The sequence below is a fragment of the Coturnix japonica genome, chromosome 11 (assembly GCF_054131305.1).
Source record: "Coturnix japonica strain WE chromosome 11, WE-NBRP24, whole genome shotgun sequence".
Classification (NCBI taxonomy): domain Eukaryota; kingdom Metazoa; phylum Chordata; class Aves; order Galliformes; family Phasianidae; genus Coturnix; species Coturnix japonica.
This window is the reverse complement of record NC_140673.1, coordinates 18,749,548-18,765,874: the sequence shown is the minus strand read 5'-3', so window position 1 is coordinate 18,765,874 and position 16,327 is coordinate 18,749,548. Positions and strand designations below refer to the sequence as shown.

At 38.5% G+C, this 16,327-nt stretch overlaps 2 protein-coding genes and 1 long non-coding RNA gene across 30 annotated transcripts in view; 1 reads left to right on the top strand and 2 right to left on the bottom strand.

Annotated features, from left to right (window-relative positions):
* USP33 (ubiquitin specific peptidase 33) overlaps positions 1-8,388 on the bottom strand; it is a 37,192-nt gene extending 28,804 nt beyond the window's left edge. For 7 of the 25 annotated variants that reach the window (XR_014932791.1, XR_014932792.1, XM_085511480.1 and 4 more), the window contains exons 1-2: positions 3,827-3,950; positions 194-257 (exon numbers count right to left, since the gene is read on the bottom strand). Coding sequence is in view for 1 of the 25 variants with exons in the window: in XM_085511473.1 (XP_085367599.1) it covers positions 194-257; positions 8,279-8,369 (155 nt within the window). In the remaining 24 variants the exon portion in view is untranslated. Of the gene's footprint in view, positions 1-193; positions 258-3,573; positions 3,770-3,819; positions 3,951-8,278 lie in introns of those variants that run through there. The other 18 variants (XR_014932793.1, XM_085511477.1, XM_085511487.1 and 15 more) reach the window with 6 other exon arrangements.
* MIGA1 (mitoguardin 1) overlaps positions 4,170-16,327 on the top strand; it is a 32,305-nt gene continuing 20,147 nt past the window's right edge. For 2 of the 3 annotated variants that reach the window (XM_015870002.3, XM_015870001.3), the window contains exons 1-7: positions 4,170-4,243; positions 4,797-4,967; positions 5,737-5,914; positions 6,310-6,446; positions 7,755-7,881; positions 8,325-8,461; positions 9,135-9,258. In XM_015870002.3, coding sequence (XP_015725488.1) covers positions 4,869-4,967; positions 5,737-5,914; positions 6,310-6,446; positions 7,755-7,881; positions 8,325-8,461; positions 9,135-9,258 — 802 coding nt within the window. In that variant the 5' untranslated portion in view covers positions 4,170-4,243; positions 4,797-4,868. The remainder of the gene's footprint in view (positions 4,244-4,796; positions 4,968-5,736; positions 5,915-6,309; positions 6,447-7,754; positions 7,882-8,324; positions 8,462-9,134; positions 9,259-16,327) is intronic. The other variant, XM_085511538.1, reaches the window with a different exon arrangement.
* On the bottom strand, positions 9,813-11,724 carry LOC107317384 (uncharacterized). Of its 2 annotated transcripts, none has more exons than XR_014932803.1 (3): positions 11,596-11,724; positions 11,067-11,144; positions 9,813-9,944 (listed from the first exon to the last, which is right to left on the bottom strand). It is a non-coding gene; the product is annotated as an uncharacterized LOC107317384 (long non-coding RNA). The 2 variants fall into 2 exon arrangements; XR_001556856.3 differs by lacking the exon at positions 9,813-9,944 and adding an exon at positions 10,694-10,779.

Here is a 16,327-nt window from a genome sequence, read left to right as displayed (position 1 = left end):
ACAGCTTTCAGGCCTACCCAGGGCTGTATGTTTGGAAAGTGTTATTACACAACACTGTTCAAGTGTGCTGATGCCACATGACCTACTTGTCAAGGCAGAAGGAAACTTTATCTTGCTTTTATTTATTTACACAGACACATTCTAGATAGCAGGTACACGATATATCAAAAGCAAGCTGAAACTTGTAACTCACATGTAGTACCAACTGCCCAGCAAACTTCTCTCTTGCTTGAGTTCTTCCTGTCCATCCAACAACCCTGATGCAGACACACAAACTTATCAGAAACAAGCAATGCTCAATACATTCACTTTTCCATCATTATTTCAATTTTAAAAACTGAACATGGCTACATTATGTTCACATAAGCACTCAGTGAACTCTCACTCCCGTTTTGCCACTTGAACAATTGCTATTGATGCGCTGATCTCTTAAGCCCAAGAAGTCTTACACTTTCATTGCCCAATTATCCATCCAATCTTGCTCTCCTTTACCAAGGCAAGCAGGTAAACTTCCAACCTAACTCACTAATGCACTTTATTCTGTCTGCAACCTTATATTTCTCATTTGCTCTGGCAGCTCTAGACCTGTTTCTTCACCTGCATGACCAATCACTGCTTTCAGTGCTAGGTAATCCAAGGCTCTGGCAGCAGAGACTGGGAACAAAACTCTGCTAAGCATCGCATACACACTTCCTAGTAAACTTCCAGCTTTTTACCTTTTACTTGGTCTTCATTTCTACTCTCCCATAATAAGACATTTGTCATTTCAGCTTCCTCTGATTACTGAAGACAGCTTTTTTGTGTTCTTAGCATACTATATGAATGCTTTATGTACCGTGATTATATATTATACCTATAAAAATAATGTAAGGCATATGAAGATATATATGTCATATATATATGAGTGTATATTTTTATATATATATGCGTACATATATTCAACATCTTTCAATCTTTTTGCACATCAACAGCTTTATGATAAAATACCTGAGATCACAATGCTAGAAAGACAACAGTAAATAATTTGGGATTTTAGACCAAATAAGGTCTAAATTCTTTTCCCTGATTAACGGAAGAACCTTTAAAGGACACTGTTATTGAATATAAGTTGCAGATGAAAAAATATTTTCTCAGCTTGTGTCCATTTGCAGCATTGCTGAAAGACTTCAAATACAAAAACAACAGTTTTCCAAGCAAAAAACTCATTGACTTTGTCATACTGGAAATTCTGGTTTGAACTGTAAAGTTCCTTTCCGGAAAGGAAACAGAAAGATTTATGCACATTTCGTCTTGTACGTTTCACAATGTCTACACAAGTGTTAAAAATGGATGAGTGAGTTTCAAATAAAGTCTTATCTTAAAAGACGTCACGGTGAATTAAAGCTGATTTAACACAAATGCCTTAGAAGGCTTGGTATAATAGCTTACTAAAACCTTGGCTTCATTACTTTACAGAAGTATATTTCTGAATGAAATATTCCAATCAATACAGAGCAATGAATGAAGGATGAACTTCATCTCATACTACCAGGTATCTATTCAATTGCTCACTATCAGAACTGCAAAACCAACACAAATAAAAAATCATGTAAACCATCACAAAAGCATGAACAATATTTTAAATATTATCAAGTTATTAGTTATTCAGCATAATTCCATGGCATTGTAAGACTTGTGTGCTGACTAGCAGGGAAGGCCTGTCATATACACATAGAAAAAACATTAAACACTAAGAGTTCAAGTAACCTTGAAAGCTTACCACAGAATTTCTTAAGAAACAATAGATTGTAATTTTTATTTATATATAATATTTATTTATAATTATATATAATATTGTAATTACTTGTTTGTAATTTTTTAATTGAAGCTAGAAATCAGTGTTTCCATTCATCTAATCACAGTAGTTAACACTGTAACAATGTTGAAATTAACAAATATTTCCATTCAGCTGATGTCCCCGGAGCCTTTTAATCAGATCATTATACAGGGCTGCTCCCACACACCTGAATACTCGTCCTATGAACTATATAAATAAACTAATTTGAGAAATCAAAGATAATTGTAAAAAACCTAATCTTACATAAATCCCAGCCAAATAAATCGTACATTTTGTAAACAAAACAGAACTCAATTGTGGAACGTTGGGGGAAAACAGAACAAAAGGATTATTCTGAAGACAACAGCTGCCTCAAGCAGTAATTGTATCTTCATTATAGGCTTTAATTACTGTGAGGATTCATCTCTGAATAACAGTGTATTTAGCCAGTTAGCACTAAGCTCAGGGCTCTCCATCTACACTTGGGGTTATTTCACTACTGACACACTGGAACAGTCATGTTTATTTTCTCTTTCAATACTAATAAGCAAGAAGAGTGGTACAGGGACGCGATTCTGTATCTGGGTGTTTAATTACATAATCAGTAAAGAGCTCTGTAGCTTTCAGTAATTAACTGCTACACAACCAACACCACCATCCCCTGCAAACTGCACACGCCCTTTGCCTCAGATGTATGTAATCAGAAGTTAAAGATGCACATTTTTTTAATCAACATTCTAAATAATTCTGCGACAACCTATTACTTTGCAACAACAATGCGTGCAACACAAAACAAAACATCTTCTTTTTTATTAATCTTGAAAAGGTTTGGTAATAAAACAAATCTGATCAAAAGGACCTAAGGAAGATCGCTCCTTAGTTTCACATCCTACTTTCTATTCTGTTATCCAGTCCATGGTTTTGATACCTTGTCCCTGGATCCAGGCAACAAGAGTTACTCACCAAGTCACTTTCATTATATGTTTTGCCTTGTATTGTTTCATACAATCATTAAGGTTGGAAAAGTTCTCTAAGACCATCCTGTCAGACTGTAATCTACCACCAATACTGTCCATTAAATCGTGTCCCTATGTGCCACATCCCCACGTATCTGGAACACCTCCAGGGATGGTGACCCCACCACCTCACCGGGCAGCTGTGCCACTGTATCACTGCTCTTTCTGAGAATAATTGTTTTGTAATACACAACCAATACGAGATCTGAAACGTAAGGAAGGAAAATGTGTGTCTACACCTACACACTTGCACTATCATGCATATGGCTATGGCCTACAACTTAACCAAGAAACTTAACCAAGAAACTAAATATCTATATATCTATATAGATAGATAGATATAGATATATTAACATCGTTCTTCTTTTTTACATGATTCTTAGAATCCTGATTAACATGATTCTACAGTATCACCCATGACAGTTTAAAAAATTCATTTTTTCTCTGGGAAGCGTATCTTTAGAATTAAGCTTGAAAGCAGGCGAGCTAATGACAGAGTACAAGCATTACACCGAAAATTAAGTCATAACTGATTAACTGAGTACTGGAGCGCTAAATCGTCGAAAATACATTAAAAAAAGCTCACAGAATCACAGAATGAGCCGAGTTGGATGGGACCCCAAGGATCATGTAGTTCCAACCCCCCTGCCTAGCAGGGCCACCAAACATACACCTTTACTAGATCAGGTTGCCCAGCTCAAACTGGGAGTTAACCCGCTTATAAGGTTACACAATACTTACGTTATGTTGCTTTCTAAAGCCTACAGCCTGCCCATCCCCTTCTCTCCCCACACACTGCCCAGCAGACAGACCCGGAGCACCGAACCCGCGGGGAAGGCCCAGCCCGTCCCGTCGTGCCGTGAGCACGGTCACAGCGATGGCTGGGGCCAGGCTGCCTCACACTCCCAGTCCGGACGCAGCCACCGCCCGCTCCCCCGCCTCCCATCCCCCTTGGGGCGCACAGACCGCCCCCGTTCCTCCTCTTACCTCTTACCGATCCTACAGCCGAGTCGCGGCCACTCCGCTAAGGACGCGCCTCAGGCTCCATGGATATCGCTTCCACACCCCGCAGGCCGCGGCGCAGAAGGTGACCGCACAGCGCCGCACCGGGCCGGCACAGCGCCCCCTGCACAGGCGGACCAGCGCCCACCGGACAAAGATGGCGGCGGGAGCGCTGCCCCGCACAAAGATGGCGGCCGCAGGCTCTCGCCCCGCCCGGCCGCCTGCAGGGGAAGCTGCCCTGCCAAAAGATGGCCGGCGCGGGATCCGAGCGGGGCGGGCTGTCCTGACGTGTAGAGGCCGCCTCACGACCGACCTCGGCCGCTCCGCCCGGAAGCAGATCGTTGTCGTCTCCTAGCAGCGGCGGGAGCGGGCAGGGAGCCGCCCGCGGGGCTCGTGGCTGCAGCTACAGGTAACCGAGGGCGGGGCTCGGCTCGTAGCCCGGCTTTGGGGCAGGAGGGAGCTCCCGCTGTCACCCTGCGCTGGGGCTGCGGTTGGAGGTTTGCGCTGCGTTGGGCATCGGGGAAGGGTGGTGCTCCTCACCGAGTGAGGTTACGTCAGGCTGTGGTATTTATTCCTTGTCGAGTGTCTGTAGAAACGATGCTTCTCTCAGCGAGAGCCTTCCTGTCTGCCCACGAACTCTTTGAGCTGGTGGATACGGTCCTGCTGACAGTAGCGATCGTAGAGCTGGCTTGTGTATAATTTGAAGGATATTAGCAATGAGCTTTTAGGTAATAAAGCAGACGGCCCTCTGCAGGTCCCTGCTCACGCACACAGCCCTTTGCAGAGAGCAGTTACAATGGGCTGGAGCTGAGCTAGCAGTGCACTGTTTTTTTCACTAAGCACTAATCCCTATGCACGAGCATCTCTGACAAGTTATGGACCTGTTATCTGGGGGCAGCAAGCCTGTAAAAGAAAGTTGTCCTGGGCTTGCATTGCATAATTCTTCATCCTTCGTTTGACAGTACTCAGAGGACATCTGCAGCTGATGTTTTCAACGTGATTCAACTTAATGAATTGATGGGAAAGAAGGAGCCATGTCAGAGGAGGCTGTTACTGAAGCACGCTTTTCTCTGAAGACAGTGGCTCTACGGGCATTTCACCTTCCTGTGTCCTGGTATCACTCTCTCACACAGGTAATACGCACATTATCTGAGCATTGTAACTTGTGATACATTGTTAAAGTTTAATTGTAATATCGTACTCGCTTTTCTGATCTTCTGCTTGATTAAATAAGTGACAAATTACTAAAACAAGGCAGTGATTCTTATGAAATATAGAACCAGATCCTTTTGTTGTTATTATTTTTTGCTGTTTGTGTTATTAACTACAGGATTTGCTTTCATAAATAGACCTTACATGATTTATTTCATTGATACTGTGCTGTATAAATAGCAGCGTGGATAGCAGTCCCTCGTATTTGGGTAAAGACCACATTTATTCTGACCTTTGTTTTCAAGATGGAAGGCTGTGAGTGTTGTGAAGCTGACGCTCCTTGTATGCAGGGAATAGTAAGATGTGTCCCTGGAGCATCCTCATGACACAGGCAGGGGGAAGGTGCTGTCATTACATTGTAGAGATCCAGAGAGAAGAGGTGCTAGTTGCCTGTAACCACATTTGATAAGCAACAGAGCGAAAAACATCAGAATTACTTGAAAATATTAACCTCAGAGAATAAGTATGTTGAAGAGTAAGCCACATGGACGTCCTACTAATCCCTTTGGCTCTCACCTGGCCATCACAAAATTTGAGAAGTAATTTGTCAATAATAATAATAGTTTCTCAGGGTATGTGAGAACAGAATCTCTTAGTTACCCAGGCTGAGCACACCAAAAGGAGTCAAAGGGGAAAGGCAAGAGTTAAGAAGCATGGGATTCCAATGAAGTCATATTCTTTAATTTTCAGATAAAACTTTCCCCTGGTTTAAAGAAGCTGTTCACAGTCACAGCAGTGAGTGCAATATCTGTCATTTTTCTGGCCCATCATTTCAAAAGAAAACGTGGAAGGAAAAACAAGCAAGCATCACAATGGGAGCCAGGTCATCTACTATTAGAATGTACCAAAGCAGCTGCATCAGAAAAAGGTACATGAAGAAACCTCAAAGTCTTTTTGTCTTGGGGGGAAGAAAGGGATGTGAAGGGGTAGGTGTATGTAACAGTATATGAAGCAATTTTCCTTTAACATTGAGAAGGTTTGAACTGTTTGAAGTAGAAACTTAAAAACAGAATTATTGTTTTATAAGTTAGTCTTCTTGATGTTAATGTTTCAACTGTAAATTTGAAACAATATATATATATTGTCAATAGGATACTAACAATTGGATTTGCAGTTCTCATGGATGTACATCCATGTACATGATTGTTTGCTTCTGAATTGGATTTTATTGAAAAGCTCAGAAACAATTCCTTGCTAGTTCTTGCTAACATAAGATTTGCTAGTTTTAAAACTTCTACAAACTGAAGATGTTGTATCTAATAGGTTCAAGTTGTTCCAGTAGCCGACAAAACTTGACTCTTTCCCTGAGTTCTGCCAAGGAAAAAGGATCACAGTCATGTATCTATGCAAATGGAGGGCTTTTCAGTAAATACTCTGGTTCAGTTCAGAGCCTGGTCTCCGTAAGTAAAAGCGTTTTAAGGCATTTCAGTGTCCGTTAACCTGCATTGGGTGCACATGTAATGGTTTCACTGAGCTGAAATAACTTTCCTGAATAAGGTGTGTTCACCACCTCTGAAAGCTGGAGGGTCTGACTGAGCAGATGACCTCCTTGTGGAAGAAGCTACGATACCTTCTACATTGTGAAAATAGCTTTTCAGAGATTTTTATATAACTGTAAAGCAAATGGAACGGCCCACTGATTCTGTCCCTCTGACCTTTCATGTCTTGCATTTAACAACTTCATAAGAATCCAGTTCCGTGAGATGGAATGAGCCAAAACTATGCTACTCAGTGCAGCCAAAAGCAGGATTCCCCTTGTATCTTGCACTCAGTTGTGCATTCTTATGTGTACGCGTGTATAAATAAAGGTAATATAAATATACATACACAGCTTCAATGCATTTTAGACCTTTTAGTGAGCCAAGTTAGTTCACTGACTTAGCAGTAAATCACTTGTAATAAATCAAGATTGAACGCTTTCTTGTTAGGTTAGTGATCTGGATTCAATCTCCAAACATTAGAATTCACACATGAGTACCAGAAAAACCTGAACAGAGAGAGGTAGTGAGACCTTCTCAGCCACATCAGCTCCTCCTAGACTTCGAGTCTGGAACAACAGGTCTTGAGGATGCTCAAAAACTTCCAAAGTTGTATAACTCACTGGCACAAATGCCATCAGAAAAATAGCTTAGTATGTTTCAAAGATGACAGAAAGAGAAGAAAAGTAAGAACTTAAGAACCCTTAGTCAGTATACTAAAATAAATGAAGGTTCCTTGTGCTCCTCAGCTACATTGTAGATGCTATGGTTTGGAGTCTTCAGACTGCAGATTATCTTTGTTTCAGTGATCAACAGCTCTAATTGGAAACTGTTTACAGAGCAAGAAGTTTAATACAGTATATCTTCAGTGGTGTTCCTAGAAAGTAGGTTTACATCAGTCTAGACAGCTTTTTATTTTTGAGACTTTCCTACTTTTTAACAATCTATGGTCAGATTTACTGGGAGAACAACATTGTAGATCAGTGATTACTTTCATATTTCAGAAAAGGAGCAACACAGACTTCCAAAACATTGCTGTTAATAGTAGGGTGTGTTTTAAAAAAAGGAACAATTCTAATTGGCCTGATAATAACTACACTTCCCTAAAATCTTTTAAGAGGTGATCTGTAGGTAAGACTTTAACCATAACATACTCCAGTAGGAATGTAATCTTAAGGATACTCTGTATAACACTTCTAAATCTTGTTTTTAAATTGTATTTATTTCTAGGTTCAGAGTGCCACCTCTTGTCACAGTTGTGCTTGTGCCAATTCTAATTCCTGGGATAAAGCAGATGAAGAGGATATTAAGCTTGTTAATATTCCAGTGACTACGCCTGAAAATTTATATTTGATGGGTAAGTTATCATAAGAATATGCAGCATCTACCAGCAATAAAAGTAGATAATTGTTTTTATGACAAAGTGGCACGTGCACAATATTATTAAAAGTATTTTTTCCCCAGTGTCCTGTGGGCACCTAAGAACATATCCATAAAGTTATGAAAACCTACTTAATCTAGTGTTAGGTTTTGAAAACATAGAATTTTGACTCCTATGTTTGTAGTAGTAAGCTCTAGGTTTTCTTTTTAAAAAGTAAATAGGAAAAAAATACTACTGTCCTTTTTGATTTAACCATATTGTGAGCTTCTTCATCTAAAAAAGACAGACAGCTGTTTTAAAAAACTTGTATTTCTGCTGCAATCATGCATGTTATCTGTATACTTTCCTTTGACACTAAAATATGAATACATACCAAAGCTGTGTCTGATGGAATGGAGGCACTCTTGATCATACTGTAGGTATGGAGCTCTTTGAAGAAGCACTGCGTCGATGGGAGCAGGCATTAACGTTCCGTAACAGGCAAGTGGAAGATGAATCAAGCTGTAGTTCCATCAAGCTGGGAGCAGGAGATGCAATTGCAGAAGAAAGTGTAGAAGTGAGTATATTTAATCTACTTTTGCTGTCCTTGCAATCCATTGCCTTTTGCTACCTGAATGTTATAAACTTCTAAACGTATTTGCCAAAGCCAAGAGCAAATTCAAAGAACATGCATTTGAAGGATATCTAATTTTTTCCTCCCCTTTATTTTATTAGTTAGTGTGGGGGAAAGAGTTTTATTTCTTGTCAGTTGCTGCTGCATCAATGTTTACTTCTGGACAGCATTACTGTTATCAAGTTACCAAGCATTTCTTTAACCACTTCCCTCTCTTGTACAGCTGTGAGAGAATATCTGCTTAGCAAAGATACAAGTCTTAGAAAAGATGATTATTTGTGAATATGATATGGCACTTGTGAACATTAAAAAATAATATGTTTGAACTTTATCTGTATCTCTTTGTTCTCATAAACTAAATGATTAAATATTTTGAAATAAAAATACACCTGTACAGATTTCACTCTAGTGCAGTAAGCATCAAAAATTTATAGATTTTGATCTTAGTTTTGTTATACTTAGTAAAACATACATATCTTTAGAAATGCATATGTATTCATGCTGCTTGTAGGACACTACTGTGGCACAGCGAGCTCTTTAAAGACCGAGTAAGATTTCTTTGTAAAATCCAAGAACATAAATTGTAAATAAATGGAAAATCTATGTCTTCTTGCAGGATATCATTAGTGCTGAATTCATCCATAAGCTCGAGTCCCTGCTTCAAAGAGCTTATCGTCTTCAGGAGGAGTTTGAGGCCACCCTTGGGACCTCTGATCCTGCTTCTCTAGCTAATGATATTGGTGAGTACTACTATTTTGTTTTTATTGCTTGTATTAATACGTCTTATGAAGGAAATTCATGGAAACATCACTGAGGAAGCTGTATTTTAATCAGTAAGTAAACAGAATAAAGTCCAGGTCTTCCACATTATTATTTAAAGCTCAATATAGTATTTGTACTTTAAGTTAGAATGAACTGCTGAGAGGATTTTCTCCCCCAAACCCCATAGACTGTAGGTATATATAAGTATCTTCAGAATTCTTCACAGCTTTCTAAAGTTTATCTTGACTCAGGTATTTAAATAATTACACAGTAAAAACTGTACATCCCTTTTCTTACAGCATGGCTGTATGAAAGCATTTCAAAAGAGAGCTTCATACATTATAATGTGATAATGGGATGGAAAGTACAGTGATAATAACAGGGTGGTAAGTCTTTGGCTACAGCATGTGAGCCCAAACACAGCAGCTGCAGAAATGAAGAAAAAGAGCTGCTTACCTTGGAAGGCCTCAGGTAGGTAGGAACCTCCTACAAGAGATGCTCTCACCTCCTCTGCCAACCCTTAAATGAGGTCTGGGTAGGGGTGGATCCTGGCTCAACCCCTTCTGATTACTCAGGTGCATTGCTTACATCTGTGCTCCTCTGGTTTGGCCCTGCCTTCCTACCAGGTGCTCAGTCTCTGCTTCAGGCTGTGACTTAGCATTTCCTGTATAAATGTCAATCCACAATTGTGTGTGGCCCAGTGTAACTTTAAATAAATAAATAGCCTGGCCCATAACAAAATGAAACCAGAAGGTCAGAAGATAGCTATTTGCAAAGCTCTCAACTTTAGAGATTGAATGTTATGATAGGTATGAGTGATTAAACCTGGGATGTTGTAATGGCAAGTCTAATAAGAGTAACTGCTGCGAGACATGCTGATTTTGTTTAAATAATTGGTTTAAGATGTTCCTAAAGCCTTATACCACTGCACCTTTTCATAATTCAGTATCAAGCATCTGATCTCAAATAACAGTCAGACTTCAAAGGCAGAACATGTTCTGGGATTAGTTTTAGTTTGTAGTCTTATTTGTTAGGCTTCAGATTTGATTTTGCTGGCACAAGGTGGCAGTGCTCTCATCTCCCAGCCTTCACATCATTCTGCAACTTCTAAATACAGATCTGAGTAAGGTGAGAATTAGGTCAAAGCTGGCTTTCTGCTATGTCTATGTACACTTGCAAACATACATAAGCAGAAAAGTGTTTGGATGTCTGAAGCCATAAGCCATAAATAAAGTTGCAGCGTGTATCCTTTTTTAAATAGAAACTTATCTGTAGCTTTTGTCCCCAGGCAAGATTAATAAAATGGAATTCAAGGGGCTCACTATATTCAGTTGTTGATTTGTTGTGTTTCCCTGGAAGCCTTCTAAAGATGTGATGCATCTTAAAAAAAGCTCCTTACTTTCCAAGCCTGTTTTCTCAAGTGTTCTTAGTAGAAATCATTTGTGATCTCCTGAGTAGATGTTGTCTGTTTCTTCATTATGAATTGTATTTGTGCTGGCCTGGATGTGTAAGGGCAAAAAAGTAAAGAATTTATTTAGAGAGCTGTGCTTCACTGTTCTGGATTTGGGTTTTTCATCATTACTGTAAATTCATGACTTGAACAGCAAATATAATAGCTGAAAATGCATCACTTTTGCTGAAGGTTATTTTAGGATGTAAACAGAAGAACATCATCTCATCAAGCACTGCAGTGCTTAAAAGATTTAATACAGAGAATGTTTTTGTCCCGTATTTGTTAGATACAGAAGTATTTATTCATTCACAATTTCATAGATAATTTTCTTACCTGTAAAATATGACTAATAGATATGTGTGAATGTTTGAAGAAGGGTATTTCTGAGATCAGTGTTTTTTGGTAACTTTTCTGGGAAGAGAAAGAAAAATGTGTTTGGGAGAATCATCAAAGCTTTCTTATGTTTATGTTTTTCCTTTAATTTTTACTTGGTAACCCAGTGAAAGGAAAAGAGCTCTCAACAGACTTGCCCTTACTACCCCTAAAATGTATATGTTAACAAATAATGCTCATTTTATTTCGCTTCTCTTCGAAGCTTTGTATAAGTCTCTTACAAAATGGTAGTATGGATAATTCACATCTATAACTTACAAAAGAAGCTGGATAAAGAAAGCACCTTAATCCATCACTTACTGATCATTAGTCTTGGAAAGAGGAAAATGCAGCAAATGATAGAGAAGTTGCCAATAGAATTACTAATGAGGAAGGAAAAAAAAGGGGAGGGGGGATGGTGAAAGAAAAATCACAAACCAAAATGTCACGCCAATGAAATAGTGGAGTTAATAATTCACTGTTCTGTTACCTCAGGTGATAAAAGCTGTAATTAGTGCCAGTCGATATGATTTCTTGGGAACTAGCACTTCTCAAACTGTAGGGTTTTGTGAGAGATGTGTGGTTTTGATACCGCATACATTAGATGATAAGTATTCGCTTGCTGACTTGAATGTTTGTTGATGCTCTGCCCCACTATTAAAGTATTTTAGAACAATTTGTGGTCAAACACTGTAATTTTATCCACTATGTAGTTGTTGATAAAATTGTTCGCATGTCTTGAAGCTGATGAAAAATAATAATTGAGGTCATTAAAAGCATGGAGTAATGAAAGGAAAGGGTTAGTAATACTGATATGAATTATCTTTTTGATTGTTTGAATATGACCAGGTATGGATTATACATAGAGATGGGAGATTTTAAAAAATAAATAGGAAAATTATGCCCCACAATGTAAGTTATCAGTACAGTGCTGCAGGGGAAAAAATAAACACAAATTACTTCTAATCTTTGACTACGTGACAAGAACAGTATCAGCATATTTACAGAGATACAATCTTGTTTCTGTATGGTTTTAGGATACTGTGTACCAGTTCTGTTCTTCATACTTCAGAAGATACGGAAATACTGGACAGCTCAAAACAAACCATAAAAATGATGCATGTTTTGAAGAGACAAGCTCATATATGGCTTAAGTTGTGTATGTTTAACTCTTCACTGAAGAATATACTGAGAGGAGACTTGCTTCTTCTGAATAGCTACTTACACGTGGAAAAGTTACGTGATATTGGGGAATATTTAGGCCTGGTTGTCAAAGTCGTAACTATATCCAGTTTCTGCTTGTTCAAGTGAAACAAATTAAATTCCGAATTAAGCTTGTCTTAAAGTGTGCTGAGGGTATTCCAGAGTTTTAGATAAAGGTGTTTTGCTGTTCCTTTATTATTATTATTATTAAATAGTGTTTTGAGGGAGGATTTACGTCCTTTTGAGAGCAAGGGCTTAGATGGTCACTGTAGTCTTTCTGGCATTGAAGTGTCCAGCATTGTGACTGCTGCTTTTTATTTATTCATACACATTTGAAAAAAAGCCTTTGTTCCCTTTAATAGGTAACCAGAAAATGCTTTGCCATGTTGGTTTCCTTGGTTGTATCTTTCCCCCCTCTGGTTAGATATATTTCATGATTTTTTCTTCAGTTTTCTCCATCTTTAGTGCTTGTGATTAACCACAGCTGGAGACAGGGCTCTGACAGTGGGGCAGATGCTATCAAGTGTTATCAAAATACTTGCTACAAAACATCTGACTTTCCTTATTACAACAGCCTCAGTTACAGTGAGCTCCAAATCTGGCCAGGAAGGAAATTTTCAAAGTTAAAGTCACCCACTGTTTTCTAATTTTTCAGTTTTCTCTGTAAAATATTTGATCAAACCTCTGGGGCTCCTGAAACCACTCTTCTCCCTACTTGTTTACTCATGAGAGATATTGCTCCTTCCAACATCTTGAAATGCTGTTCTTCCCAGGTTCTAATTTTCTCTAAGTAAGATGTTAGTGCTGCTGTTGACTGATGTTCTTCTAAATTCCATGCTGCTTACTTTCCAAGCCCAATAGTTTGACTGTTATGTGAGCTGTACCAGTCTCCCGAGGTCTCCATTGCTGAGTAGCTCTGCATATCATCATCACATTTCAGTGTGGAAGACTGAGGAATGAGTGCTGCAAGCAGGGACACATTGCTGACATTGTCTCAGACCACAGGCTTGCTTTTCTTTTTGTGATTGCATTTACTAGTTGAAGTTGTTTGACACAATAAACAATTTGCCAACGTGCTTTGAGAGATAAACTTCTGGAGGAAGATATTGGTAATAAGCAATGTGGGAGAGACAGGAACAAGTTACCTGGGATACTGCTAGAATACAGTCACTTGTCACTGCAACTAGTCTCTTTCATTATGTGGCTGAAGCACTTCTCTGCTGCTTGCTGTGACAGGTAAAAGATGGCTTGTCAGAGCCAGCAATCAGCACTTGAAGTGGTTGCGTGCTCTAGTCAAATATTCATCTTTACACCTGCTACATAAATACCTCTTGGGGGTAGGATTCTGCCAGGCTGTTATTGCTGTTGTTATTAATTGCAAATCATCTCTTTTGACTCAGTAACCTATTGTTGAGTTAGAAATGAATACAGCCCTGGAAAAGACTTACACTTTAAAAAGATAAAATAATGGAACGTAATTGTGTTCACATTCCCTACTGGACTTTTAGAATTATCATAGAAACCAGCAAGCTAAAAAGGAGAATTCCTGGGTGTAAAATTAAAAGAAATACATAGGGCGAAGCTGCTGTTGGTTTTGTGCTGATTGATTCTCTTAGGACTGAAGCCTGGGACTAGAAGACCTAGAAACAGGCTTTCCTGGAGCAGGCATAAGCAACTCTGAATCGGGAAGGAGGCACTTGACAGAAAACTCACATCATCGTAGTGCTCCTTGTCAGTACTTCATTCCTAATTCTTACAATTATTATTTTGATTCTAGCTGTGAAAAGAAATGCTGACACTCAAGCTAATGGCAACTTGTATGTGTACTGTCCCCTAAACTTTATGACAACGTATGTATTTTTATTAATAGTAGTTACTTTTTAACTTTAAAATACTTGCTTATTTAATTTTTTGTTTATACCATTTACGCCAAATAAAAGATCTGTGACGAAGGTCTGTGCTGCTGGATGATAGGTATGTCTGTTTCTTTTTTTAATTTTCTCCTCACGCTCCAAGATATGCCTGGCATTTGGGAGAGAATGAGCACAGCCTTTAACCTAGTGACAAAACGCCTGGGAGAACCTGTGTATTAGAACCCTTTTCTCTAGCTGCTCTTAAATAAGAAAGCCTTTGCATAATCAACAAAGCTATTGAAGGATCATTTGTTATATATTTAATCAGCACAGATTTCTGTAGTGTTTTGTTGTTAGTGAATGCATGAGGTCTGTTTTTTCCTTCCTGCTTAGAAAACATAAATGGAAAATAATTAGTTTGAGAGTGCCACGCTTTATGTGGTTGCACACAAGAAATATTTCTGCTTCTAATTCTCAGATAGGCACCAATTAGAAGGCCAGCAGTTTTTAACAGTTCACTTAGTCATGCTGCCTAGTAGCACATACCATCAAGTCATTTTCAGGGTTTAACTTTTTATCACCACTTGAACGTTTTGTTTGCTGTGTGTTCCCTGAAGATAAATTTACATTAAATGATTTCTTCATTTCTTGGAGAAATGCAATTTTTTTTTTTTTCTGGTGGCTGAAGCAGAGCTGGGATGCGGGTATTTTAAACAAAAGAAAACACTTATAATTATGGAGAAGCTTTCTTCTCTTCTTCTTCTTTCAGTCTTTTATAAATGAAAGTAATATTACTAAAAGCAAGAGCCCAGAAAAGTTACTTCAGTCTTATTTTTAAAAAAGGCAGATTTTGAATTTAATTTAGCACTCATAGTTTGTGGAAGTTCAGTAACTGCTGAAGCTTGCTGCTCTGACGTCTCCTGTAGTACAATCCAGTGCTGCAACTAACTTGTCATTTCAGATGCATGAAATGACAGATATCTGAATTGCAGAGGATGTTCTTCAATTATCAGTAATATCAGTAGTAGACTTAGCTCTAAAGGCATAGTTGGCCGGTAGTAGTAATACTTCCTCTCCAAATTGAATTTGGCAAAATTCTTTACCCCAAAGTCCCCAAAGGCAGGATGCAGAGGACTGTGAAACTGCTAGTTAAAGGTTCCATTTAAAACTGAAAACAGTAGTATTTCTGCAAGCTTTACATGTATCAAAACCAATGCTTGGTTTTCTCAGCAATATTCTGTCTCTTTTAGCAGAAACTTTTGGAAGTCGGAACAGTTTTGCATGGATCTGCACAGAAGTTATCAGTATTGAAAAAGTTAATGTTTGATAATCTGTATCTGTGTTGACGTTTGATAACCTGGAGTGTATGCTTGTGTTTCTTTTACAAGTGGAAACTCAGATGCCTTTTCATTGCATAGGAAATAGATTAGTTGCAATCTTAGCAGTGGCTCAGAATAATCTTTTTTACTGGGCTAGAGCCAGCATTGGAGATCACCTATCTCCATTGTTTCTCCTTGTTCCTGACAACATGAGAACAACTACAGTAATTTCTTTCCCAATGTCTCTCCTTTCTTCCTGCCTCCTTCTGGTTTTCCAGGCTGTGCTTCATCTCTTACAGCCTTTCATCTTCATTCAGAACTTATTCAATGAAATTACAAATCAGCTTGTAATTAATGAAGAGCATAGTGTAATTAAAGTAAACAGCAAAACAAATATTAGATTGGCTTTTTACAAATATTGAAACAAAATATTTTTAATATTTAGTTAAGTATTTCTTTTCATTTTGTGAGAAGAGCAAACCATGAAAGTCAGTGATGACTGTCAGCACCATTATTCATATAGTCAAGGATTAGACTAGATATTGCTCCATAGACAGAAATGAAACGATGATATAAACAGAAGGGTATTGGAAATTAAAAGCTGGTTTGCAGCAGGGGCAAAGTTCATCATCCACCCTACAGTGAAGCTTGAATTAAAACCCACAACATGCTGAAATATATATAAATGTATAGATATTCCTTGATGGGGACATATAGAGTGGAACATTGTGGCATTGCTTTTAAGGTAAGTACATACTGCTGAACAGTAAGGAGTGTCACAATTCAAAGCATCAAAACAGCTGAACAGGTCAGATTATGGGTACGCATAGTCTAATATTCAGTTTCC